The sequence below is a fragment of the Oryzias latipes genome, chromosome 10, assembly GCF_053564925.1.
Source record: "Oryzias latipes strain Hd-rR chromosome 10, Olatipes_Hd-rR_3.1".
Classification (NCBI taxonomy): Eukaryota; Metazoa; Chordata; class Actinopteri; order Beloniformes; family Adrianichthyidae; genus Oryzias; species Oryzias latipes.
The window spans coordinates 20,407,844-20,435,551 of record NC_136246.1 but is presented as its reverse complement, the minus strand read 5'-3'; the positions used below and the strand labels follow the sequence as shown (position 1 = coordinate 20,435,551).

At 38.8% G+C, this 27,708-nt stretch overlaps 3 protein-coding genes and 1 long non-coding RNA gene across 17 annotated transcripts in view; 1 reads left to right on the top strand and 3 right to left on the bottom strand.

Moving 5' to 3' along the window:
- Positions 1-156: 156 nt before the first annotated feature.
- nme5 (NME/NM23 family member 5) lies at positions 157-2,941 on the bottom strand. Of its 3 annotated transcripts, none has more exons than XM_078954281.1 (5): positions 2,692-2,941; positions 1,722-1,927; positions 715-764; positions 402-520; positions 157-312 (listed from the first exon to the last, which is right to left on the bottom strand). In XM_078954281.1, exons 1-5 carry the CDS (start codon positions 2,818-2,820, stop codon positions 253-255), a joined length of 564 nt encoding a protein of 187 aa, XP_078810407.1. In that variant the 5' UTR covers positions 2,821-2,941; the 3' UTR covers positions 157-252. The 3 variants fall into 3 exon arrangements, with proteins under 3 accessions (XP_078810407.1, XP_004073370.1, XP_004073371.1); XM_004073322.5 differs by having other exon boundaries at positions 715-815; positions 2,692-2,940; XM_004073323.5 differs by having other exon boundaries at positions 428-520; positions 715-815; positions 2,692-2,939.
- Positions 2,942-3,710: 769 nt separating this feature from the next.
- Positions 3,711-7,067, bottom strand: rack1 (receptor for activated C kinase 1). Its single transcript, XM_004073321.4, has 8 exons — positions 6,836-7,067; positions 6,297-6,468; positions 5,424-5,571; positions 5,060-5,155; positions 4,740-4,850; positions 4,352-4,492; positions 4,037-4,147; positions 3,711-3,821 (listed from the first exon to the last, which is right to left on the bottom strand). The coding sequence occupies exons 1-8, from the start codon at positions 6,942-6,944 to the stop codon at positions 3,756-3,758; spliced, it is 954 nt and encodes a 317-aa protein (XP_004073369.1). The 5' UTR covers positions 6,945-7,067; the 3' UTR covers positions 3,711-3,755.
- Positions 7,003-13,023, top strand: LOC144994892 (uncharacterized). The gene is made up of 3 exons (XR_013658576.1): positions 7,003-7,144; positions 8,487-8,664; positions 12,624-13,023. It is a non-coding gene; the product is annotated as an uncharacterized LOC144994892 (long non-coding RNA).
- LOC101158456 (uncharacterized) overlaps positions 10,794-27,708 on the bottom strand; it is a 34,603-nt gene continuing 17,688 nt past the window's right edge. Inside the window, exons 7-29 of one of the 12 annotated variants that reach the window (XM_078954267.1) lie at positions 27,056-27,130; positions 25,467-25,583; positions 23,924-23,950; positions 23,806-23,832; positions 23,669-23,722; positions 22,398-22,451; positions 20,631-20,666; positions 20,474-20,551; positions 20,292-20,315; positions 18,308-18,352; positions 18,136-18,180; positions 17,956-18,036; positions 17,822-17,875; positions 16,502-16,585; positions 16,401-16,427; positions 16,252-16,311; positions 16,099-16,170; positions 16,003-16,029; positions 15,872-15,925; positions 15,582-15,668; positions 15,325-15,417; positions 13,549-13,587; positions 10,794-13,382 (exon numbers count right to left, since the gene is read on the bottom strand). In XM_078954267.1, the coding sequence (XP_078810393.1) occupies positions 13,380-13,382; positions 13,549-13,587; positions 15,325-15,417; positions 15,582-15,668; positions 15,872-15,925; positions 16,003-16,029; positions 16,099-16,170; positions 16,252-16,311; positions 16,401-16,427; positions 16,502-16,585; positions 17,822-17,875; positions 17,956-18,036; positions 18,136-18,180; positions 18,308-18,352; positions 20,292-20,315; positions 20,474-20,551; positions 20,631-20,666; positions 22,398-22,451; positions 23,669-23,722; positions 23,806-23,832; positions 23,924-23,950; positions 25,467-25,583; positions 27,056-27,130 (1,263 nt within the window). In that variant the 3' untranslated portion in view covers positions 10,794-13,379. Of the gene's footprint in view, positions 13,383-13,548; positions 13,588-15,324; positions 15,418-15,581; positions 15,669-15,871; positions 15,926-16,002; positions 16,030-16,098; positions 16,171-16,251; positions 16,312-16,400; positions 16,428-16,501; positions 16,586-17,821; positions 17,876-17,955; positions 18,037-18,135; positions 18,181-18,307; positions 18,353-20,291; positions 20,316-20,473; positions 20,552-20,630; positions 20,667-22,397; positions 22,452-23,668; positions 23,723-23,805; positions 23,833-23,923; positions 23,951-25,466; positions 25,584-27,055; positions 27,131-27,336; positions 27,394-27,708 lie in introns of all 12 variants that reach the window. The other 11 variants (XM_078954264.1, XM_078954263.1, XM_078954272.1 and 8 more) reach the window with 11 other exon arrangements.

Sequence of the window (27,708 nt, the reverse complement as noted above, 5' to 3'; positions counted from 1 at the left end):
CCGTTTTCACAAGTTTCGACGCAACTCAAATGCAGCACATTCATCTAGTCAATTCTTAAAAAATATAAAAGCTTTCAGTATGTTAGAAAAAACACTCGAATACAATTTAGAACAAAACTTAGTTGATAATGTCACAAAACAAACTTAATGCACAAACACAGCTGAAAGTTGTGTGTTTATTCATAGAAAGTGGTACATAAATTGAATACATCTGGAACTTCCTGAGTCTTTTATTTTGATATCATCCAAGAGTTAGAAATATGTTTGAGGCTGATTCGGATTGTTTTGCAGCAGCCAGTCAGCAAGCCAAATCTGTAAATAAAAACAAATAAATAAATAATTAAATAACAGGAAAATGCTACTAATCAATAAAAAGAAAAATCTGCATAGAGTAAACTAACAACAGGATTGAGGGGCTTTTCTTTACAAAGCTCTGTGAGTCCACGAAGCAAAACCGGCTTCAGACACCTGCTCAGGTATTCCTTGGTTTCATGCTTTGAAGGGGAAGGCTCAATGAAAGCTACAGAGAGAAACAGGAAACATCTATTAAGTCATATAAAATTATACATTAAATACGAAGAGAATGGTGACAATTGGTAGAAAAGAAATTCAGTCTAGTTGTGAGTGAAGGATTAAAACAAGTTTACATGTTTTTGTATTTGTTGTAGTAGCCCTATAGACAACAAAATGTGTAAAAAAGAAACAACAGCTTACAGTTTGGGAACATGAATTTAATCTCCCTCACAGCTTCTTGAAAGGACTCACTGCCGTGAAGAGCATTTTTCAGGTCAGAAGTTCCATATTTCGCTCTAAGACTGGAGAAAATCAGCCATATCATCAGACTAAAGATCTAGATCAGGGGTCTGCAACCTTTTAAGCTACAAGAGTCACTTGGTCTAATTTTCTACTGAGAAAAACACAGTAGAAGCCGCAAAGTCCCACTTCACAAGTTTGGAAAAATTCCTTATTCATGCTTTTGTGGCCATTCATTCACAACATGGAGCTTTATAGCATCGACAATAACTGAATTAAAGTGAAAAATATATATGACATAGTTTTAATCAATTGTTTAATCACATCTATTTTACTTTTAAGAACTGCACAACAATTTCATTTTCAAAATAAAATACAAACATCTGCTAAAGCAGATTTAAAGTTAGCAGATTTACAGAATTAAAAGGGCTAATAAAATTGCAAATCAAACATGGCATGTTTTACAAATATGTCTTTGGTGCACAGTCTTGCTTTTTTACCTTTTACAATACTATCAAATATATTAATGACATCATTATTTCTAGATCCATACATGTAAACACAATTATTTACTTTGAATACTTTGCTTCTGAACAGCAACTAGACACTGTGGTACAGCAGAAGATTGGAAAATGTGCTTTATCTGCATCAGTATGGGCATCTGAGATAAAAATCTAAGCATAACTGACAACTTAACGAGAGAAAAAAAAGAACCAAAACCACAAAAGCATGATATATTACAATCGTATGCTTTTTTTCTTGAAAGCCAAAGAGCCACAATTGAGGGATAATAGAGCTGCATGTAGCTCTGGAACCTCAGGTTGCAGACCTCTGATCCAGATATTCTTCATTGACATGTCATAGTAAAATTTATTCTATTATGAATGTAATGAAATGAAAAATCTACACTGATAAATACAAATGTACTCCTCTGTTACGGTATAAACACAAATAAACATGAAACAGACCACTCTGGCTGACTTTCTTTGGCGTTTGTGATGCTGGCAGGACCAATGATGGACTTCCAGCGTGTGACAGCATCCTCACAAGCCAGCACCATGGCAACGATCGGGCCGGAGCTCATGTAAGCCATCAAGCTCGGAAAGAAAGGTTTTCCGCTGCAGTCTGAGTAGAAGTCACTGCACTGCTCTTGACTCAGCTGCAGCCTTCGCTTCTAACAGGATTGGAGAACGGACAGCAGAACCATGGCAGGAGAGATGACTATTTAAACTTGACAGAAAGGTTTTTTTCAAACACGTATGTCCTCATGATTTTCAAACATCCTACATGAATTAACAGCTAGAGTAGGCTGTTCAAAACTGACGTTTACCTGCAGTTATAATGAAACCACTAACCTTTTTTTGCTCTGAAAGCTAGAAGATCTTGTAGGTTAATACATTACTGTTCCTTCACGTGACTGAGAAATTTTATTTGTACCATCCTTAAAAAAAACTTCTTGTCTTCTGCATCTCTAACCCTTGTGCCATCCTACATTTCATGGACACCAGTGAAGATTGCAAATCATTGAAGAAAAAAGGTTCAGCGCACTGTATTGTGGGGTCTAGATGACCCAACTCCCAATGTTTAAGAGCCTAGGATAGCACAAGGGCTAATTGTGTCAGAAATGACTTTAGCTCGCTCACCGAATTGTTTGGATTAGCGCCCTCAAGTGGCCAAATGATCTCACTGCTCATTTGGCCACTGTGTGTGAGTTCTTGTTACATTTTGGAAAAATAAACAGTTTCTACACAGCATTTTATTTATACTTCTAGCAACAACAAAAAAAACCTTTATTTTTATTGTTAATAAACTTCACATGGCAGTAGACATGTGTCCACTGCGTTAATTAAACGTTGGTCACACAGAAAACTACTCCTTCTAAACGTAAATAGTCTCAGTTCTCAGACGTGTAGGTTTGCGCATCAGTGATTTACTAACCTGCAGGATTGTGAGGCCCGACTGAAGGATGAAACCTTCGATCTTCTCGGCTTTTTCATAGATATCTGGCTTTATGATCGCCAGTGTTCGTTCTACACGAATTTGATCGCCTAAATGCGTAAGTTCCATCTCTGTCTCACGCAAAGTAAAACTGATTTTTATAGGAACGACAAGAAGTCCTCCTCGTCCCACCAATTCAATACCCCTGCGCTGTTTTGGTTGCTACGCTACCATTTCACAAGTACGGGAGCTGAGGAGGGACAAACTTCTTTTATTTCCTACTTGCCACGTGAGAAGCCTTTAAGAATGAAAACTAAGGGTGTAATGATAGATTTTAGCAATAATTCGATATTTATGGTTGCTGATTCATATCGATTCAGTTTGAATGATCCGATTCACTGACCTAAAATGGATCCAGGAGATCTTTAGCCAAAACTTCAGTGTGACTCGGATAAATACCTGGTACCTTGTATTTCCTACAAGATAAGTTTAAATTGTGTACAAAAAAACTAGTAAACAAGAATTAATGTCAAATCCATTCACATTTTAGTTTCATAAAGTTGAGCCCACTGTTTTTCCACATCAACCTAATCCAAAGAGAACATTCTACCACACTGGATGGTCACATCTTTGCAAAATTAAGTATTTCTGCACATTGGAGTGGAATGATCAGTTTTTGCTGCAACCCATGCTTCAATCCAAAAGGCAGTTTCCAGTATTGATTAATTTCATTTCTAAACGATTTTATAATGGTCTGGGGTGTTTTGATTAACTTGCCACATGCATCAATCTGGATGGATCATAGGAATATAAATCAATTCAAATGTTTCACTCCTACAATTAACTTTATTCATGATTCAATGTAGACCTCAACATTTCAAACTTAAATTTGTTAACTAGCTTTTTAAATGATCTTGCATCAATATTATAAGTAAAACTTTGATTATGAGCAGTCTTCTAAAATGACAAACTCAATCTGCGTGAAAGTAAAATATTTAAAGTTAAGACCAACACACAACTTTTCAAACAGTCTTTTTATTTAAAGTCGATGCAGCGATGGATTCTTATCGGGTTCCAATGGTGACCTGCCACACTCTGATCAGGTTATCGGTGTAACCAGCAAACAGGGTCTGCAAGCAAATGAAGGATGGAAGTTACTGATCACAAAAACCATTAAATACATTGATTATAGCCTTGATTTTTGTCCTTTCCCCTCATATTTGCAGGACTGTCAGCAGTCAAAATCAGAGCTAATAGTGAATGGGTATAATCACTGGGGGTTAGAAGGACAGACTAGCTTTAGCAACAGCCCCATCTTGTACTTATGTCAAGAGGAGCTGAATACCTGTCCATCAGCAGACCATGCCAGAGAGGTGCACTGTGGGGGCTCGGCTTTGCTGTTTGTGCTGATCACTTCCTGTCTCAGCTCATCCACAATGATTTTCCCTTCCAGATCCTGCACACAGAATAAACATTTACCGTATGACTAAAACAACTCAAAATAACAGGCAATGTACAGAAATGACTGAAGCTAATTAGTCTGGAGCTCAGAAACAGCCTCTGTTATCATCAAGCAATACAGTTAGCATTTTCAAGTTTCATCAAGGCCCATCAAACCACATTCAGCAGTAGTTCCACATCATCACGTAGGAGCTCTCACCCAGATCTTGATGCTAGGGCCAGTGGCGGCACAAAGCCAGTAGCGGTTGGGGCTGAAGCAAAGGGCATTGATGACATCGCCGCTGTCCAGGGTGTACAGGTGCTTGCCCTCGTTCAGATCCCAAAGCATAGCCTGGCCGTCCTGATTGAGAGAACATTAACAAGAAAATAAGCCATGACCACACAGCAGCTCTGTTCTGGATCTTCATTTAGCGTGGCTTTACGACTCAGTGTCACTCAGAAACAGCCTCTTTTGTCATCAATTGTTTACCAACAGAATGATGTGTTATTTATCCATCACAGTTGACACCTGGAGGTCGGCCTTTGTGTGCCATCACTAAAAATCTTCACAAGTATACGAGTCGAGTTCTCCAACTGAACCAGCTTACCTTTCCACCGGATGCACACAAGGAGCCGTCAGGAGATACGGTCACCGTGTTCAGGTAGCCAGTGTGGCCGATGTGGTTAGTCTTCAGCTTGCAGTTCGCCAGGTTCCACACCTATAGAAACAGCAGCAGACAGTGACCGTCAAGTTTACACTGACATGAAAAGACCAGATAAAACTGTGGAGACGTGCTCTCATCCACAAAGCTTCTCATCAGAAACCAGGTCAGGTAATACATGCAAACTTCTTTAAAATCATGGAGCATATTTTTCTATTGTTTTTAAATCAATCTAATGGCAAATGAAGGGAAGCGGAAGTACAAACCTTGACCATCTTGTCCCAGCCGCAGGAGACAATAATGGGGTTGCTGCTGTTTGGAGAAAAGCGAACACAAGACACCCACTCAGTATGGCCTTCATCCTGCAAAATCAAACACATACGGTTTTACAGGAATCTATTTGATTACAGGTCAATGCTTATGTGATTTTTTAAAATAAATTTACAAAATTTACAAGCACGAGATTATCAGTAAAGCCTTTCTTTTTGAAGGTTAGCGACTTAATTTGCTTAACTTCATGATCTGACCGTCATGTCAACTCTTCACAGGAGTTCAAAGTCAATAAAATCCTGCAGCACGGATAAGGACGTCATAAGATCTACAAAGAGGCAGCATTATCCGGCAGCTCACCTGAATGGTGTACTTGCAAACGCCGAGAGTGTTCCACAGCTTGATGGTCTTGTCCCGAGAGCCAGACACGATCTGGCGGTTATCAGCAGAGAAGGCCACGCTCAAAACATCCTTGGTGTGTCCAACAAATTGGCGGGTGGTGAGCCCTCTGAAAAATGGCACATTTACCTATTAGCAAGAGGCTTTCAATAAAAAAAAAAAAAAACATGAAGAGGACGCCTGTCATCACACCACAGCTAAGAAATACACTCCACAACAGACGGACCAAGAAAGGAACATCAATAAAGGTTTGCCTTTAGAAAGCTGTGAAACTATCAAATGTAAACAAAAAAAGGTAAAGGCTAGAGACAATAGTACATTAAAACAAGTCAGTTCAATCCCATAAAATATAAACAGGATAGATCTCCATCAAAATGACTAAACATACAAGTTGAGAGAATTTGGCATTTAAAGATGATGTGAGGTGGAATGAATTAAAAACAATGAATTTAGGTTGACTGGACGTTTCATGACTTGTGAGGCTCCTAGAAACAACTAAAGCTGTAAACTGGTGCTTAAAAAACTGAAATGACTGGACTGGATGCAGGTAAACCTCATTTTAAAAAGAAACATGCTAAATTGATTTCCAAATCTCTCAATAGCAAAACAACAAAACTAATCTGAAATCTAAGGTATTTATATGCATCATGGAATGTAATCAGTAAATGTACTCGTCTTCTTTTGATAGTCTTTAGTACATATGTGTTAGGCATCTTTTCAAAATACATCCCATTTTCTCCACAAATGAATGGCTGGCTGGCAGCTGCTTCACATAAATGATTAAAATCATGCTGCCACCAACCACTAAAGAGATGCTTCCTGCCCTTCACTTACGTGGTGAGGTCCCACAGGCGGAGGGTTCCATCCCAGGCTCCTGACAGGGCAAACTGTCCATCAGAGGAAATCACAACATCACTTACAAAGTGAGAGTGGCCCTTCAGGGAGCGCTGGGGGATGCCATAGTTGGTCTCATCACGGGTCAGTTTCCACATGATGATAGATTTGTCTGAAAGCAAGAGATACTTTAGATAAACACATTCAAACCACTTTTATATTTATTCAGATACATTTTTTTTTTCAAAATAAAATGTGCATCAATAAGAAAAGTGCTTCAGTTACAACTAAGTTTTTTTGAGGTAGCAGCTGCCACATATTATGCTATGTCACAGGAAGCTAGCTTACCTCTTTGCTAACATGTCTACAAATGTTCATTTTGCATCACTTTATATACGGTAAAAACCTCCGTAGTTGTTTATTAAATCTAGCTGGTTTCATTTACTCACGCAACAAATTCAAAGTTACAGCATTTTGAACGCAAGCAGCTGAGAGCTAACGTTAGCCATGTTGGCGGTGCCGGCGGGGCGAAGCCTCACCTCGGGACGCCGACAGAATCATGTCGGGGTATTGAGGTGTAGTGGCGATCTGTGTGACCCATCCACTATGCCCCTTCAGGGTCCCCCTTACTGTCATCTGCTCAGTCATTTTGGGGAGGTTCGGTGGTGCCTTTTACAAGGATGGATTCGGATTTTAGACAGGTTCAGCCGAACCTAGCTCCTCATCGCATCTAGGCACAGAGGAAAAGGAAATACGACCCCGGATGCAGAAACTATGAAAGGTCGCGCAAAGGATTCTGGGACGGGTGGACTTGACTACACCGCAGTAGTCTGCTTTACGCCATTGATGTATGCACCTCTTAGCTTGTTTTTCAATTAAAAGTTCTCTTAAAGAAAGGGGAAAAAAATCCCAATAGTTATCTTTATTACGTACGGAAGAAGATTAGGACCACGGAGAAAGGGAAATTCTCACTTTATCTCAGAATTCAAACCTTTTCTATCTCAATAATGTCAGATTTCTGACTTTATTCAGAATTCTAAATTATCCAGTCAGAGTTCTAGACTTTTTTTTACGACTTCTGGCTTTTTTCTTCGGATTCTAACCCCCTCCCCCCATTTTAACCTAATTAATTAATCTAATTGGTCTAATTTAAACTTTTTTTACTCTGTGCTGTTTAAAATAATCTCAGATTTCTGACTCTTTTTTTACTTCGATTGTCATTGTGTTGTCAGAGCAAAGTGTTTGGACAGCCACAGCCACATCCACTTATGGCAGCAAAGGAGTGGCAACGTAAAAAGCATTTCAAGATGAACTTTTGTTTCTGATCAAATACCGTACTCTTTTTCTGTGCCCGTTTAACCCTTGTGCTATCCTATGACCCCCACCCTTACATTGACGTGTTATTCCTACCATGAAAAAAGTGGATAAAGGTGGAAAGATTTCATGTAATCCATGGACACCAGTGAAGATCACAAATCATTGAAGAAAAAAGGTTCAGTGAACTGTGGGTCTAGATGACCCAACTCCCAACGTTAAAGTGCCTAGGATAGCACAAGGGTTATACAAACACATTTTTAAAAATCATACAATGTGATCAGCTAGATTTTTTTAACATGTTGTCGTCTTTCAAAGTTGAATAGTATCTATGATGAACATTACTGACCTGTCATTTTAAAAGTGCGACATCTTGAAGAATCAGTGACTGCCAAATGCTTTTTTTGTTACTGTGCTGTACTTCCATTCATTATATTACAGATTGTTTTTTTTATTCGAAAATAATCAATTTTGCATTACTGCGATGTTACTTTATTTTGATCATGCAGAAGCAGAGGAGACAAATATACGACAAAGAATTCTATATTTGAATGAGGTGTAAGGCAGTTTGTATGATGATCCATCTTTTTGGAATTGTTTTTTTAATTCAAGCACACAAAACAAAAGAAAGCAGAAACAAAAGAAGCCAAATAGCTAGGATCTGTTCGTGATGCCAGAATTTTTAGGGAGTCATAATTGTGCCCCAAATTTCACCAGGGTATAATTTACCTTCATTTTTTATACAATGTCATGCATTTAATGTTATGTAAATTATACACTTTAACTGCCATTATAGGACATTTCAGTGGTTACTTGCTGGGGGACAGGGGGTATCCTTGTCTGCCATATCTGATGACCCCCTACCCTGATCCTCAGACTCGACAACAGGCACAGTTCAACCTGACCCACAGCAGAACACGGGTCAGGGTGGAGATGACTATAGGCATCCTGAAGGCAAGATGGCAGTGCCTATGTAGGCTCAGGGTCAGCCCAGAGAGGGCATGTGACATCACAGCTGCACGTGTTGTTCTTCACTACATCCCCAGCATGATAGGTGAGAGGGCCCCGCCACCTCTTGATAAAGACGACCAAGTGAATGCTCCATTAAACCCAGCTGACCAAAGAGATGGCAGGGTGGTACGGGACATGATTTGACAAATTTATGTCAAATAACAATCAAGAGTCAAAGGCTAGTTGTTATTTCTTTATTTGCTGTAATAAAAAAGTGAATTTATTTCTTTATGCTCCATTTAACAAATAACAGATTAAATGTACACATACTGTTTTTCACCTTAAGCTGGTGCTCCAGCAATTCTATTTCAAGGCTGGTCTTTTTTAGGCATTAAGTTGTATAAGGTCCATCTAAAGGTCACATTTTCTAATTTGCCTTAGAAGATGAACTTTATACATCTCTCTGGCAGGAAACAACAGAGACAAAGTAATTCCACATAATTGGAATTAGACGTTTGCAATACAGACCAAATATTAACATGAGAAAATTGTAGCTGCAGAAATGTTCTTACACTGCCAAGAGTCATGGTGGAGGTACACTGACCCTCATCTGCATTTACATCCCCATCAATATTCTGTAAAATTTCAATGACAATATTTATCTCATTTAATAAATAAGAAAGAGGGGGGCATCATATACCTCTATGGGTCTCGCTTTGTCAATTTCTGTTACAGCAGAAGTGGTCTCTTCATTTTCATCCTGCGGTGTAAATATGTAAAGATGCTTGATCCACCAAACAGAAAACTAAAGATCCAAAGACAATAATCACTTACAAGTATGATAAAGTGTGGTGATGCAGGAGAGTCCAGTACTACAAATACACCATCAGCATCTTCAATACAATAAAACCAATAACATACTCTGTGTAGATTTTCAAACAAATACCTAATAAAGGAAAATCTGTACAAATAGACATGTTTAAGCTTATATCTACAATAAATAACACACTGAATCCATTCAATATGAAGTCTGTCCAAAAAGTTTAATTTCTTCAAAGGGAGAGGAAGTGAGTTGATGTAATCCCACTTGTTTATGTTTTTAATTGAACTTTTTACCCATAACTACAATCTGGTTCTTAACTTCTATTAAGAGTTCCTTTTCTTTTACCTGTCCAAGTCATCAATATTCATAATTTTGTTGTGTTCAGGCTCACAACACCGAGCATATTCCAGCTCTCAGGTAATGGACAACATCTTAGACATTTTTTGAATCATATTTACAGAAAGGAGCAATAAAACTCTCACCTTTTTGGCTCCTGGAGTCCAACACTTGTTTAGAATCTGATGGTGTTCTGCACAGACTTGACTTCACATTTCACATGATTTATTGATGTGAAATGATTGCAGTTATGCAGTCTGCAGAAATCCATTAGTTAGAACTGACATTGCCAACAGTGTATTCATGACTCTACATTGACACTTGTCACTGATTAACATTTAAGCAGCATTTTGCAAGTGAAATCAGTGACAGACAGCATGTCTTTTTTGACGCAGGGTTCACAAAGTATACGATTTTTTTATTTAATACAATTGAAATCCTTTTATTTATTAGTTGCAGGATTTTCTCAGCTTTGTTTGTACTCATTTTAGGTGAGATCAAAACCTTTATTTCTACTCATTCAAAGGTCTTAAAGTTTGGAGTTATTTTTCTGGTGCAGAACCTTTAAACCCCAAAGAGATTGTAAAAGATTTTTTTTTGTGTAGAAGTTTTTGATTGAGAAGAATTAACAATTCCATCACTGTTGAAAACTTCCCGTAAAAGGTGAAGCAACCTCAAATCATTATTCTTCTACCACCATGTTTGAGTGTTGCTTCAATGGTTTTTTTGGGACAAGATGTGATTGGAATCTGTCTTATGAGTCCATTAATTACTCGTAGAATGTAATGGAGATGATTCGGTGTGGTAATTTATTACCCATTATTATCAGTACCAGCTTCGTTTCCAGAAGGGTCTGGATGTTGCTGCTTATCCCAGCTACCTTAGGGCAAATGCAGGGTACATGTCGGACAGATCATGAGCGGGAAAAAATATTTTATATCCTTTTGCTACACCAAAAAGTAATAAATTACTGTAATACATTACTTATGCAAAATGTTACTATCAACACCATGGAGAGAATTTTAATTAAAAATGGATAAAACAATTTTAAACAAAGAGATCACAAGAAAGCATAAACGTAGAGCGTTTATTTCTGTTTACAACTTTGATTCACCAGATTTCATGTTACTTAATTACAAAAATAGCTTTAATCTTCAATTTACAACCTCAAACGTTCCCACCCTCCACTCCAAAAAAAAAAATCCCCCAATAAAAATCAAAACACATTCTAACAAAATCAAGCTAACTCTGTGCTATAAGATTTTCTAAATATCAAACTATAACTTGTCATGAGCTCACTTTATGAAGCAATTAAAAGGAAGGCACTGATAGAATCTGTAACAGTAATAAAACACTGTAATGTTGTGTCACAGCTAACCGCCAGCTCCCACTGAAGTAATGCCAACACTTGTTGAACCTCTTAGTCATGAGATGCATACCTCATTCAGCAAAAATACTTCATGGTTCTTAACAAATGCTTATCTTGGTTTAAAGACTGCAGCTTATGTTAAACATGCAACGTCATCAGAGAAAAACTGACATAAACTGTCGTTTATGGAATATTTCATTCCATAAACGACATACATGAAATGGATTTTAGAATTGAAAAGAGTAAAACTTTATTGATATCAAAAGGGGGAAGCTACTTTAATTATTTTATACAACAACACTGCAAGAAGCAAGTAGCAAAAATACAAAAATTGCAGCGCAACCTAAAGCTCGAGTTGTGAATCAGTGGCTACTATCATTCAATCAGTATTTTAATTTCAAATTTTCTATTGTTAAAATGTGAATTCTTTGATTGGATCCGAGCTTCAATGAAAACATATGTGCCGTCCAAGTCAAGAAGCAATCAATTGTACTGATGAGAAAAAATATCAGCTCATATCTACGAGGAATACACAAAAAATACAGTTTTTATTGCGTTGCTGTAATTGTGTGTCTGTCAGTTCTGTTTATGCATTTAAATGATTGAAAAAGTCAATGACATACACCTTTCAGCCAAAACAACGATGGATATGTTTAAGATAAACGGATGTTAAATATGAACAAACACAGTAGAACTTTTGCATGCATGTTTGGTAAAAATGTCATACGGTACTTTGGTAAGTTAGTGCTGTAATAAAATTCATGTAAAAAGGCACTACAGAAACAAACAAAACAAGTCATTTCCTTCAGTTCTGTAAAAGTATCTTCAGCTGTTGTGCATGTCTTTGAGCACCCATCTGAGTGTTTTTTATCTAAAATGACAACAGCAACAAATGCCACCCACTAGAAGAGACAAATACTGTAAGGAGCTTAAAGAATCTGCCCAAACAAAAGTAAAATGACAGAAATGTCATAGGGGGATTGTTTGATTTAAATGAACACAATCTTGCATGCATTTTTGGTTCAAACGTCAAACTTCAGCACGTTAGTCCTTCATTCCCTGGGTAAAATTCATAAGAAAATACGTTAAAAAAGCAAACGACAAACCTTTGTTTAAGCAGCAAATATTTCCGTTGCCTAAATAAACAAAAATAACCACCAAAGAACGTCCTCTGCAGGTAATACGTAATGATCGGACATCTGGTTACCAAGGCAATTCTGATTTACACAAATACTGTTCATGGTTCCTTCAATCTGGCCTTGATGTTTCAGTAAATATCAAAGAAAATGCACAGGAATGCATAAAAAATAGGAAACAGTACACAAAAAAATTAAATGTAAGGCAAATGTGAGCCATTAAATGTTTGTTAAAGACTTGTTTGTAAAGAAAGATTGCAAACTCTGTTTAAAATTTCATTTCGGGACACAGTCGATACAAGATGCTAAACACAAGTCTTGTTATGGTCATGCATTCATATATTTTACAACAGATTCACACAAGATGTCACAATCACATGTCCTTTATTCCCACATAGGTAAATCCTTCCTTATGTGCCAGGGACGTCTGTGAATCCCCCAAAAACCTGGCTGTAAAGCAACTGCGGAATATCATCAGCGTCATCTCCGTTTGTGGAGAGGCAGAGTTCTGTCGTCCCCTCCTGGAGAGACTCCATAACGGAGGATGTGAGCGTTCGTAAAATGACGCAGAGGCGTGGCAAGCCCTGCTCCCGAAAAGCCAATCTACCCTCCACGCTTTCTGCCTGTTCTGTTGCTGCCTTTCTCCACCAAGCCCCACCCCCTCTCAGGGCTGGGAGAGACGCTTGCGTTTGAGCTTCTGCCTCGCCATTTCCTCCTTTTGAGAAAACAAAGAGAGAGGACAAGAGAGTGCTGACAACACAAACCTCCATCTGGCAAAAAAAAAAGAAAAAAGAAAAAGTCCATCCGTTCAAACATCCATGTCCTGGAGGATGGGAGCCAACACACTGCCACAAGTCCCATTCATGGTTACATCAACCAGTTTGTGTTAGTGAGGCCCCTCTTCTACTTCAGCACTGCCATCTGGACCGTCCTTCAAACTAAGAGTCCCTCTGCCAGCTGGTGGCTGCGTTAACAAAACTGGATCTCAAGTAAAAAAAAATTAAAAAAACCTCAAAACTGTTCTTTTTCTCAAATTTCAATATATTATGTAATAGGATTTGATTAAAAAAATGGGGAGTAAGGCTGCTGGTGTTGTATTCAGTTGCAAAATATACCATATCAATATGTACAGATTCCATGCAGCTGGTTAGTCATCACTGCAAAGAAAAAAATAGTAAGGGCAGATTAGTGTACAAGTAAATAGCAAGCCTGCACAGACTGTAAAATACTCACAAAGTGCCCCTGTGTTAAAGCAGATCAGATATTCTCAGTCCAGTCATAATTTCAGTTTAATTTTTGTTATATGGGACATGAGGAACTCACCTTATGCAAGCAGCCTGGTATTGGTAACCCATCCAATCCCTGCAGAGGGAAAAGATTCAAATTTATTCATTGTTTTACCTGTCAAAACCAGTTCAGAAAATGTAATAATTTGCGCATTTATCCCAGCTGGACCTTTACAAGGTTCTAAATAGAGCTTCAAAATAAAAAAAAAAGAAAGAATGACACAAAGAACAAACATTTTTAGCTGCCAATTTATTAGAAGTAACCATTTAAATGATAATCACTGGTTATCAGTTTATCAAAATTTAAGAATTTCAAATTTGCATTTAATTGTATTTGAAGTAATCGTCCTGTCAAAGTCTCTTGACGGCAGAAGCAAAAAACTCAATTTCATTGAATGCTGCAGGATTGTTGAGCTGCATAAGCAAGGCCTCTCACAACATGCCATCGCTGCTGAAGTTGGATGCAGTAAAATGGCAGTTTAGAATATTTTTAAAAGATCCTGAGAGTTACGGAACAAAAAAAAATCCAGCGGCAGACGCAAAAAAATTTCGTCGGCACTGAGTCTGATAATCCAAAGGGCTGTCTGCCAAGACACAGGACAGTCATTGACCCAAATTATGACTATCACTGGTGCTGACTGTTGCCCTGTAACAATTAGATACCATCAGCAAGAAAAGGAATTCAAAAACTGTCTTCAAAAGCCTCATCTCCATCAATGCCACTAAATTGCTCAGTTGGACTTTGCAAGATAACATAAAACATGGGACATCCAAAAGTAGAGGTAAGTTCTCCATGTTTACTGGGATGACAAAGAGATCCCACCTGAGATGTTCTCTACATGACACAGTGGAGGAGGAGCCATCATGGTCTGGGGTGCTTTTTCCTTCAGTAGAAAGGGAGCCTCAGGTTGTGCAAGGGCGTCACACTGGCTATGGCTATGTGGAGACTGAGGGCCCATGTCTGTGTGGTGATGACTCGGTTTTTCAACAAGACAACAGCTGCCTGACAAATGACTTTTTTCAGGAGAATAACCTCGCTCTATCAGACCATCCTGCATGTTATCCTGATTTAAATTATCTTTGAGAACATTTTGGGATGGTGTTAAGGGACGTTTACAGCAATGGACATCAGATCCAGAAATTGGATGCCCTTCATGAAACCATCTTTACTACTTATTAAAACATCCCAAAAAGCCTTTTAGAAACAGTCGCATCACTTTGTGGTGACCATCAAAAATGATGGAGCTTCTCAGTACTGAGCATTTTGTTTGGACCCTTTGATTTCTGCTTTGAGGGCATAACAGGGTTTTTTTTGTGCTGTGGTCTTAAAGTTTTGATCAGCTGATGAACGGCCCATCTGAGTTAAATTGTTTGAATTAAATTGTCTGCTCAAAATGTTTGACCTCTTGTTCCCATTGCTTCTTTTTACATTTTGAAGCTCTACTTGGAAAAGCCATGCAAAATGCAAATTCAGGCAATTTCTAGCTTAAGACTTTGATTTCGAGTGTATTCAACATAAACCTAGAAAATTGAAAATAATAAAAAGATTAAAGGATAAAAAAAGAGACAAAAAAATAGCAGTAATAATAATGAAGAGCTGAATCGAGAAGGTGAGGATGTAAAACCCCTAATAAAACTGATCCTATATGTGTGATTATAAGCCCAGACAACACAAAAGACATTTTAGCGGACATAAAACTTATGCACAGTATGAGTTCAACAAAGGAAAAACACAGAAAAAACAAGTCAGAGCGTTGGACAGGATGATCAGGGGATCAAAGAAAAGTGTGAGCAGGAAGGAAAGGTACTGTACCACAGGACAGGGGGCTTCAGGGCCCGAAGGTGGAAGAGCAGCAGAGTCAGAAGAAGAAACCTCTGTCTTCTCAGACAGACCCTCATCATAGCTCTGTCAGGAGGAGTCGACAGTGTTGAGAAGGAAACTCAGAGGGGAAAGTGACACACAATGTTTAGAGTGAAACAGAAAATTCACAAGAATTCAAAATGTCTTAGAAGAAGCTGGAAGTTCAGCAGGTCAAATGTGCAGTGTGACACTGTGTGGTAGTGACATACCACAGGACATGGCTGGTCCAGACCAGGGGGGCCTTGTTCACCCTTCTGACCCTTTAGACCTCTCCTCCCTGGAGATCCTCTGTCACCCTGACAATTTCAGAAAATGCATAGACCAAAGCATTTATGAAAGGCAATTACAACCCAGCTCATAGAAAAGTTGGAATTACTGCATTCAAAGGGGAAATCCTTGCACGCGTGCAACACTAAAGGACATGGAGATGCAGAAACCCATAGGAAAAACTGTGTTTTTAATTCAGTCTTAAGGATTTATTGGCAGGCTTAAGGCTAACCTTTTCCCCTCTTTCTCCTCGACCTCCCTTTTCTCCCATCAGGCCTGGGAAACCCTAAACAGAGAAGCACAAACACCTTAGAAGATAATGTTAGAAAACGGAGATACTTAAATTCTCAACTGGACACTCACATCTAGTCCCGGCTCTCCTTGTCGCCCCTGCGGACACACATTTGGTTATACACACCTTACTTTTGGATGACTAAAAAAAAAATAAGACTTTCTTACTTTCTCGCCTTTCGCTCCTGGAAGACCCACTAATCCTGGCGCGCCTGGTGGGCCCTGGTGGCCGTCATGTCCCTGCAGTGAAGGTAGAGCGTCATGTCTGTATCATAAAAGCTAAAAATTATACGTCAAAAAGGAGCCACAGATGTTTCTTACTTTGAGTCCAGGAGAACCAGAGTCTCCCTTATCTCCCTTGACTCCTACCCCTGGCTCCCCCTACATGACAACAATGACAAGACAGCAAAGCTGTGGACCAAACATCAAGTCAAGCAACCAGCAACTACACATGGACGTGGTCGTCTTACCTTGGGACCGGGCATCCCATGCAGGCCCTGAAGCATAACATATGTGTGAGTTCCTGAGAGTTTCATGTACTAAATGGTAAAATGATGGAAAAATAACTCACCATGGTTCCTTGTAATCCAGGTACTCCTGGAGGGCCGGGTGGGCCTGGCAACCCAGGAGGCCCTGGCTGAGAAATCATCTGAACCTGAACAAGAGGAAGCAAACAGTAAAAAAGCAGCTACGAGTAAAAAAACAAAAAAACAAAAAAATTCAAACCGTTCTAAAAACTGTTTGGAAAGTTTGAACAAGATTACAACTATTGTAAGTGCCAAAACTGTAAGTGTCATTTGAAGGCAATGATTTTCTGTTTACACTGGTGTGGTGGGTGTGTCACTTGTGTAGATCGCGGTGATTGTAGAAATGCCAGTTGGAGTGGTCTTTCGTTGCATGTCATGACTTTGTGTTGCTTTGTAGATTGTTTTGATGCTTTGTTGACCACTTTGACACTTTGTTGACCACTTTGACACTTACTATTACAACGCTTCGACATTGCTTTACCCAGGGCTTTCTCATAGCCTCTTACATTAACGCCGTCACCACAATAATAACAAATCAGCATGATATGCTTAAATAAATCATTTTCAAAATATTCAGATACTTGTGCACAATTAAGGTATCCCCCATTTGCTTGAAGCAGAACATGATTAAATAAAACAGACATGTAGGCGCTACAAGCACCGTAAATGTAACATTTGCTCAACATTTGGTCGTCAAATGTGTAGGTGAGGACCCGTAAAACCATAGAAATGACCACTCTCATGACATAGTGCAAAGCGTTGGTCACACGCACCGCTACTAGGAGTTGACCAGTACAGGTGCTGCAGGTTTTTAGTTGTCTTGGCCTGTGGAGTGTCGTAGAGGGGAGCGGCTACATTTAAAGGTGAGTGCAGGTGCGCCTGGCACACATGGCCAACTTATAGAATGTCATGAAAATAGAACGTACCATTGTTGTGCGTGTGGTAAGTGTACCATAAAGTATTTGTAAGGATAAGTAAGGTATTTGGAAGTTGCAAGCACTTATAAGATATGAATAATGATGTTGTACGGTACCCTTACGCCACACTCTATGTATACTGGCCACTGACTGATGGCGTGCAAATGCTGCACGCACGAGGTGTGCAGGTGATACCTAAGTCCCTGTAGGACGGGTGTAGAATGTTCACACAAAGTACACTTTTATTGTTTAATTTTTTAAATTTCTAAAATTCAGCAAGGAGTGGACAATTATCATTTGAACAGCAGTGACAGGCCCCTGCACAGTGCAAAGGGATGGGGGGGGGGTTAAAATGAAAAATCTGTAAATCTACGACACACCTGTGTCTCACCTACATTGTGTAGTAGCTGCAAAAAGCTGCACTAAATTGTGTTTGTTTTTACTAACCAGGTTGTCATCCAGCCTGCATTCACCCTTTTCCCCTTTGTGTCCGTCCATACCCTAAACCACAATGAAGAAGAGTTAGGTTCAGATGCCTGCGTTCTCGACGCCACAGTCACATGATCTGAGTCTGGACTTACAGCAGGTCCGGACAGACCCATTTCTCCTTTCTCTCCTCTTTCACCAGGAGGCCCCGTCTCCCCATTGTCGCCTTTAGGTCCCTAAAGGTGTGGGGGGATGAGTAATTTTCTAAAGAATTTTTGTTGAATATTATCAACAAAAAAACCCAACAGTCTTTTAGGCAGCTTGTGTGTTCCTACCTTTTCTCCATCAATTCCTGCCGGTCCAGGTAAACCAAGCTCACCCTTTAATAGGAAAAATAGTTAAGAAGCATGCAAGCCACATCTTTCACGCATATAAGTCTTAGTTTTAAACAATCTTATCCAAGATAGTGTTGTAGATCTTGAGAAAGAACCATTCAGATTGCCTTACCTTTTCTCCGGGGGGCCCTGGGGGTCCTGGGGGTCCAGGTGGGCCCTGGACGTAAAAAAAAAGAAAAAAAAAGAAGACAGCTTGGATCTGATAATATATTTGATTGACAATAATTCAACCATGACCGTGTGCAAACAGATGATTGTGCCACTGGAGGAGGTGGAATCGAGTCCCTTCAAGCACAAGTGTAGGAATAGTGGTTTTTAATCTGTGACTAGCTTTTTGTGCCCTTTGATGTTTGGCGGGCAGCATGGTGCAGATTTTCGACTGACAATGGCATCTCCCTGGTGTTTAAAGATGAATAATGAGCATAAAATCAAACAGTCAAGTTTGGCAGTGGAAGTGAAAGCAGCGGTAAGACTCACTGCAACCCAGGAGGAAGTCATTAGATTGAAAAATAAACACGCTGAGACTAAAGAAAATTTAACAAGAGGAGAAACTCTCATACAAGGATGTTTAACATCAAATTTACATCTACTTCTACAGTATGTGACACAACTGTTTAGTGTCGATCTCAGCTGGAAACTCCTCATCCATAGATCAGGGTTCATCCAAAAATCATCTAAATCACACATTTTCATCCTAATCATGGCAGTTCAGCTCAGGCTGTAGAGCAGTTCGTCCAACAACCAAAGGGTTGGCGGATTGATCCCCGCCCTCCCCAGCCAGCTCATCGCTGTCGCCCCCCGCACGCGGCGAGTCTGCAGCTCACCGCTTCTCCCCAGGGGATCGGTCAAAAAGCAGAGAACAATTTCCTCATTGTGGGATAAATAAAGTAATTTATAAAAATAACTTAAAGTACTTTTAACTCAAAAAGGTGGTAAACCAGCACTGGATTGTGTGTTTGTGCTGCACAACATCATTTTATCCTTTGGCGTGCTGTTTTGATGCAGGATGAGACAAAAATCGGAGAAAGCAAACATTCGTGCGACTGATTGTAATGATGGATAATGAGCGGCTTTTGCACATGCATGCCACACTTAGCCCCCCACCCCATTTTGACTGTTATGTGCGGCAGCCTTCCTAAATCATGCTCCTAAATCCCCATATACACAATTCAAACACTTGCTCAGGGCTCCTCCTTAACCATCTTGAAGTAATAAAACCCTGCAGCCTCCCAAAAGGTGTTCAGCTCCTTCTCCATGCTGAACCTCTCGTTTGATCTCCATGAAAGCCATGAAAACCAATGATGTTTACAAGCAGCTGTTATCATTGGAGAATGAGGGATAAGTATCAAAATAAATGATGGTCATAAAACAGGCAATTTCGTTACCTCCTTCATTTTGTTTGCACCAAATTCATCATTACTCAGCCTCTCAGAGCAGATCAACACCCGTGATGGGTGGCCAGGGAGTAAATACATGCATGTAACCTTGTGTGACTCTTTTCTGACTGATTCTCACCAGCTACAGGCTTTTGATAAGATCACGGGTTCAAGCCATCGCAGCCTGGTGTGTAACCATCTCAGGCTGTTGGCTACAACCTTGGCAGGGCCAGGACAGTGTCAGATCAGCGCAGAGGGACCGGGGTTCACACACGCTTTAAATCAACAAACTCAAACACAGATAACCATCTTTCAAAAATCCCAGTGCTGCCTTGGAACCTGATCAAACATATAAACACAGGTATGTGGCTGCAGGGAGGGAGGGGAAATTCCCCAGTATCCAACACCACAAAGTGCATCACAACACATGCATCAAAACCAGGTTGGTTTTTCCTGCACAACCAAACACTCGTGATTTATGTAATGTGTGGAGGACTCCAGCTGCTCTGCATTTACTGAGGCCGTGTGTTGCATCGCATGCGGACAGGCGTGTTATGCTCTTTAGGTGTAGCCCCTGGAGTGACATCTGATACGTCTGAAGGTGGAGGCTCCTGACAAACAACGTATGGATCGGATGTCTGGAGATGGTCAAATGCAACTATTTACATGATGGTGTTAGTTGATGGGCACACCAGTAAAAACCGTGCAACAACAGATTACCGAAACACTGATGGATTTGATGGCCTGTCGAGAAAAAATGTCAGCGAGTTTTAATTTGAAAGGTTTCCAAATGGGAAAGAAAAGAAGAAAAAAATATATGGATGCCCGATATGCATTGTGAAATATAGTAAAAATCTCTGCTAAAGCAGAACCATGACATTGTCCATTTTTTTGTGACTCACCTGGAAGGCATCTAAAAGTTTCCCATTAAAGTCAACGATGTCTGAGGATCCTGAGGCACCTTTTTCTCCAGGATGACCCTGCAGAAGAAATATGATCATAAATGGAACCTTTTTTATAATGAAAATGCACCTTTTATTTCCAAAACAGTAAACTTACCATGGGTCCCTGTAGTCCTTGCTCTCCTTTGTCACCCTGCATGCAAAGCAAATTTTGATTTTGAGAATTAACACTGCTTATAAAGTAAATAAATAAAAACAATTTAATTTGAATTTTACCTTAAAAAACACAGTTGGCTGCAGTTTAAATATCGAAAAACTCAGGATTAAGACAAAACCAGCGTAAATTCTTTATGATGGAACAGCCATTCCCTCTGAGATTACTTTATTGCATCAAATTTCATGGCCAAAAGGAAAGAGTTTGATTGAAAGTCTTTGATCAAAACCATTTGACACATCAAAAAAAGGAACTCTCTAATGGACAGAAAGTCAACGACTGTAGAGCTAAAGTAATTAGATCCCCTTTTCCCTTTTCATACACTTTTCTGTAGAACTTCAGGTAAATTGCATAAGACCTTCAAGTCGTAAAAGATTCTTGAATTGACAGCTGGTGGACTTTAAAGCTGCAACCGTTAAAACTTCAAAAATGAGATCAAAAGTTTAAAACAACCTTAATTGCCTTCCCTTTTTTGGTTGATACAATAAATGGAGTAAGAGGATTTCAACACTTTTTTAAACTGTAAATAGAGTTTATTTGAAGGAAATCACTGAACATCAAGGCAATAAACTATGGCTAATATTAAAAATAATTTCAGTAGTTAATCTTAGTCTACAGATTTTGCTACATAGGTAAACTAAGAGATTTAAAATGTTCAATAGAAGAAACCCCATGATAGAGCTTAGAGGAACTCCGCTTAACTTTTTTACTTTGGATGTGTTCTTGTGACTGTTTGTTAGATTTAAAAAAAAAAAATCAGAAAAATATCAAATGAATATGTAAATAATAATAAAAAAACAACTTTAGTTCAGTAAGTGCTGCAGACAAATTGCTCCCAAATGTACACGTATGTATTGTCAGCCACCACTTTTAAACTAAGTTTGTAATTCATTTTGATGTACTTTATACATACCGGTTTATTACAAAACAGTAAATTTAAATAAGACATTCTGATCTAAACTGTTGAGATTTAAGAGCACCTAGCACACCTAGCGTAATTTTTGATTATATATTTGGCATTTATCTTTAAATTCCAGGTATTAATGTGTATTATTCATGCTAAGTTTGTCTGTAACGATACATTGAACGCATTGATCGCCTTAGCCTTTTTCCCCTCCCAATATGCAGCTCTTGTCCACAGCCTTGTCTCGTGTCACTTAGCTCATTGGAACTAGACGCTCTTTGGTCTAACTCGCAAATGTCTCCAGATGCATGAAGCTTCTCAGATTAGTGGAGAAACTTTTCAGCATTTGGTAAACCAGATTTTTAGTTTGCAAAAATTTCAGCAGAGGAAAATATAATGTTTTGGGACATAGAAAACTAGGATGCAGCAGAAGTAAGACATTAATGTTCCATTTTGTGTGGAGATAGTTTGGGTGACAGCATCAGAAAGCTTGAAGCAGATGTTTCTTAGAAATGAAACCTTCAAAATAAGAGCTTCACATTAGAGGTTAAACATTCACTTGTCAGATGTCCAAATACTTTCTCAGTTGTTTCTGGATTACTGATCTTTGAGGAGTGAAATTTAAAAGCTGGAAGGGTTCACGGAAAAGCTGCAAACCGTCACAGTGACGGGTTCAGATGTTACGCAAGTGTTGAAAGATCTTGATTGGATGTTTCTTGTGTTGCAAGAATTATTTGGTGGATGAATAACAAAGCATTTGAAGTGACAGAAACAGGAATTTGATTGCTACTCGGAGAGTATTTTACCTTTGTTCCAGCATGTCCATCCGTGCCTCTTTCTCCCTTTTCACCTGCTTCCCCCTGGTCCAACAGATTACATTAAAACTGGATTATTTTATTGAAAGGGGACAATGCAATTTCAAAAGACACATGATAAACAAGTTAAAACACAGATTTAGCTAAAAGCTTTTTCTTGTACTTCCCTTGTTAAGGAATGAACGTTACCGTACTTTTTGTGCATTGAGAGACATAGTAAACGTGTACACTGCAAACTACTTCATCCTTGCATAGATTAAAAACCTTATTTTTAGACATTCATGATATTTGACTAAGTTTTAAGTTAATTTATCTTTGCTCAAAGCTTTTTTTTCAAAATCAGCACAGTTGAGAATTATTGTCTAAGATCTAGAAATAAGGAGATTATTAGCTAAACAAGTCACAATCCTTGTCCTCCAAACTCTTAAGAAAAGAAAAACTTGATTTCAATTCAATTCAATTCAATTTTATTTGTATAGCCCAAAATCACAACAACAGTCGTCTCGATGGGCTTCAAGAAACAAAAATGATATTTCACTCTGCAGATTTAAGACCAAAAAAAAGAAAGACTCAAATTATTTTATTTAACATATTCCCCATTTATACTGGAACTAAATGTCCCCTTGTGGGATTAATAAAGTATAATTGAATTGAATTAAATTGAATTGAATTTGTGACGGATAACACAGGCGCTGACTCGATCTTCAATGTTGAACTCATTCTGACAGCAATCAAGAAACTGCTTGTGGTTTGCAAGTGACTAACCAACATTTTTAGAAATTTAAATATAGATATATGTTCTAAAAATAAGTGCTAGTTTTCAACTTTTTATGAGGATTTATTAAGATGGGCCAACTTGTACTAAGATTGTTTTCTCATTTTGGTCATATTTTGTTCTAAAATGAGCAAATTCCCACTCATTACTCTAGTTTTTTGTCTGTAATAAAAATGAACAACAATTCAGAAAATAAAAGTTAAAAAATACAAACAATTTGCTTAAAACTAGCAGAAAAACAACTTCTTGGGCTGTAACATTCAATTTAAATTAATTCTGTCAAACAGTTGGTGTTTTGTTTTTTGTTTTTTAGATTTTTACCTTTTGTGGAATTCCTACTTTCTAGATATTGAAATGTTATAACGTGATTTCTCGTTAAGTAAAAATGACTTAAAAACTTGCTGCTTGATCAGATAATTTTACTTTCTTCTCTTCTCAAGATTAGCATTCTTTTCTTATGTTTGGGCAGTGTAAAGTTTAACGGTACCTTTTGACCGGATGGACCGGGTGGACCCGGGTAACCCGGTTCACCATCCTGTCCCTGCAAAACATTCAAGAAATGTCAAACGTGCCAGGAGCACCAAACCCAAACATCCTGTGGAGTCAATGTTTTATCATTTTTACCGGCTCTCCAGACGGTCCTTGTAGGCCCTTGAATAAAAAAATACATATATGAATGTTAATATTCAGAAAAAACAACAACATGGTTATAATCTGGGGATTGAGTGGAAAGTGCACTCACATCAGCACCATCTCGACCTGGAAAACCCTGTGAAAACAGATGCATTTCAGAGAAATCTGTACAAATTCTGGCCACTAGGTGTCAGTATACAACAGGGGTTTTGTTTAGTCCTGATTCCAAATGCACACACTTTCACTCTGCAGAAACCTTGAAAAACCAAAAAAATGGACAGCCTGGCCAAAGCCAGGATGAGCTCATATTTTATGCATTTTTTGTTTTTGTTTTTTGTTTTTATTCAATCACCAGTCAATATAAAAGGATTTTAGTCTTAATTTGTGTTTTATGTTTAACAATAAAACACAGAAGCTTGGATTCATAAATTCATAAATTGACTCGGCTCCTGAGCCCTCATATGAGGTCCTCCTGTATTTACAACCTCCAGCAGCCTCTTAACCTTTTTACTCACCCTTTACCCCCTTCTTTATTGTTCATCCCTTATTGACAGGTGCTGGGGATGAAATATTATCCTTACAAATAACTTCTGGCACTTCTTTTATCTTAAATAAAGAGCAGTTTGGATGTTTGATAGATTTATAATTATAAAACGGTTCAAGATGAAGCCAGAGTTGAGATGTTAAATCCGTGCCAATTTCTGCTCAAATAAATCACCGTCGCACTTTAATCCGGCACTACGACAGAGGCTGTCAGTCGTCCACTTCTGTGTGCATCACAGATAAAAACGTCAGGCGTGAGAGGACGCCCTCGCCTGCACACTCTCTGCAGCTCAGCCTTCCCACACATCTGTCCACAACATGGGGCCGCTCTCTGTGCTGCTTTGTTTTGCTGTTTTGGGTTTTTGCATTGCCTTTAATCAACTTGAAGAGTACATTTACAGTAGGGTTACAAGATGGAACACTTTTCTCCCCCACTCCTCGCCCCTCTGTCTGTTTTATGTCACTTTCTGTGCTCTCTGGCTCTCCTTGTTGTTGCCTCAGCATAAGTTCTCACGTCAAAGCCAACATTCGTTATTCGAATCCCCTGCTGTCCTGCACCAGAGGAGAGTAAAAGAGCAATTTTTCCGTCCTGCAGACAAACAACATTTCAAGTTTGCCCCCCCCTTCAGTCAACTCCAAAGCAGTGCAAACCACACTCTGGGAGGCAGAAAGTTAATCCCGAGCAGCATAAACCGCCCGCAGGCGAGGAGAGCACCATTGTTTGGTGAGGCCGGCAAACTGCCCATGAACTCATCCCAGAGCCATATCTGTTTCAGCAAGCATGGTAACACAGTTGTGGTGGGAGGCTGGGGGAACTGGGGTGTTTAGGAGAACCTTGTGGCCGCTGATTTATACAAAACAGATGAAAACTGGAGCAGAAAGGCTATTTTGGGAGTTTTTTGAAAAAAATGCTAAGGTAAGTCACAGCTCACTGACAAACCAAAAAGAATGAGACCAGCTAATACGTGTGTCCGTGAACACTCATGAAAGGCTCAGTCTGTGGGGCAACCCCATGGGGGGAGTGATTGCATCCTGACTGATAACAGCCACTCAAAGGAGTGTTGGGGGTCAGTTCAGCGTTCCCCACAGAATACCGGCAATGCTCCTACCGGCTCTCCAGCGGGACCACGAGGCCCGTCTTTACCAGTGTTCCCAGGGGGGCCACGGGGCCCGGGAGGCCCAGGAGGACCAGGAGGACCGGCAGGTCCAGCTTGACCCTGATCACCCTGGAGAAAGAAAACAAAAATGATACACTAATTTAAAAGACAATTTCATAATGAACAAATTACAGCTTTCTGCGAGAGAAAGTAAAATTATACTACTGACACCTTGATTGATGGGTTTGTTTGCCCAGTTGGTGGCAGCAAAAAATGTAACAGTCTTTTAGCAGCAGTCTTTTTGACAATCTAACCTTAAAAAAATATTAAAATATGTTCTAATTTTTCTTCAGGGTTTCTCAGGATTTTATTTAAGAAATACATAATTCTTAAAGTTTAGAAACTCCACATGTTGATGCTATTTCAGCCAATAAATAGTTATTAAATCTTCTGACACTAGTCTATAAGGTTCTGAAGTTGCCTAAAAACGACTTTGTTAAAGTTTATGGGGCACTAAAGGGAAAGAAAGAGCTTTTCTAAAAATCATAATACAAACATGGGGATAAAATGAATGATGATAAAAAACGTGATTTTACTTTAAGAAAGTTAAATTATTTAGCAAAAACTTTTTATTTATACTTTTTATTATTTTTTTATTTCCTGGAGAGGTGGGCATCTTTGCAAAAAGGGTTATTCTATAATTTATTCTTAGAAATTCTAAATCTATTCATGGACAAAAGTCATTTCTTTTTTCTAACATTACAGATAAAAAGTTCTTTAAAAGTGGTATAATCACAGAAAATGTCAAAATATGACTTTTTCCGCTTTTATCTGGAAGCCCTCCTCTGAAGTGAGTCAAAAGGTTTAGACAAACGATTTTTTAATTTTATTTTACAGTTTTTAAAGTTTTTTTTTTTAATATATTCAGGAGAAAAATGTTTCTTTATGAGCCAACCAACCAGGCAGACCAGTCATAAGTTAAATGTATAATAATGACTATTTCTCCATCAACCTCAGTTTAAAAACATGCAGTTTATTCATTTCAAACAAGCAGCACTTTTCTAAAGTCCTGCTAGGAAACAGGAACTTGTACATGCTCAACAATGAAAACTAAGACATCAAATGTGATAGAACAGCCTTTTAAATTATGAAGATTTTCTTTTGTGCGACTAAAAAAGGGATTAAATAAATTCCTCTGTGTATTGTCTTTGTTACACAATTATTCTAAGGAGTTAATGTTGTTAATAAAGTTATTTTATTGACAGAGATAAATAAAAAGGACTTTGGAATAAAATGGTAAAACTTTTTTGCATCCTCTGTGCCTTTTGAAGCAATCATTAAAGAAAAGCCTGCAGACTAAAATCATGTTTTTTCTCTCATGAGAATGACAGAAAATACATGAATTGAAAATCTGGGAAGACAAACTGAATCCCCAAGCACATATATCTTATTAAAGGTATTAGATTCATGCTCAAACCAACAATAAAACATGTATTTAGTTTATTGCAACATGACCAGCAGATGAAAAGATGCTGATTAGAGGAAGAAAGGAGGAATAAAAAAGAGTTAGGGTCAGCAAATCTCCTTTAGTTGAGGTCTACCTTCAAAACGCGTCTCTGAAAGCTGCCGGACTGCTCTCCAGAGAGAAAGCTGTGATCATATCGAGGGTAGACCATCTGAGATGGAAGGAGGACAAAAACAAAGGAAAAACATAGAGGAAGCAGAATGAGAAGGAGAGTGGAAGGAAGAAGGGTTCCCTGAAAGTTCCAAAGTGGAAGATCTACAGAGTCTGCAGCCTGAAAGTCCTACAGGGAGAGATTAGAAGCAGCCCGACTGACGGCGCGGGCCGCTAAGAGGACTCGGTTCTCTGGCGGGGACAAACCTTGACAGTGAGAATCTGATTACTGTGCAGACCTGCATGCGTGTAGTTAGGAGGGCCCTGAAGGGAGCGAGTGACAAAAGGTGAATGAGCAATTTGTAAAAGTAACACACTGAAAAAACAGACAAAATGTTTTTTATGCTTCTCATGTACATGAAAACACACCAAAAATAACCAGCATGCAATCAAAACATTATTTTTTATTCGGATCCCATTTTTTGAATAAACTGTGAAGCTGTACGGACACACCGGGCATGGCACGCGTTGAGCCCATGGTGTTCACATTGGACAAGCAGGGAGGGGCTTCTTCTTCTTTTTTTTTTTTTCTCGCCTATACTAGCGCATGTCATATAATTCCTGCTGGACACAAATCGC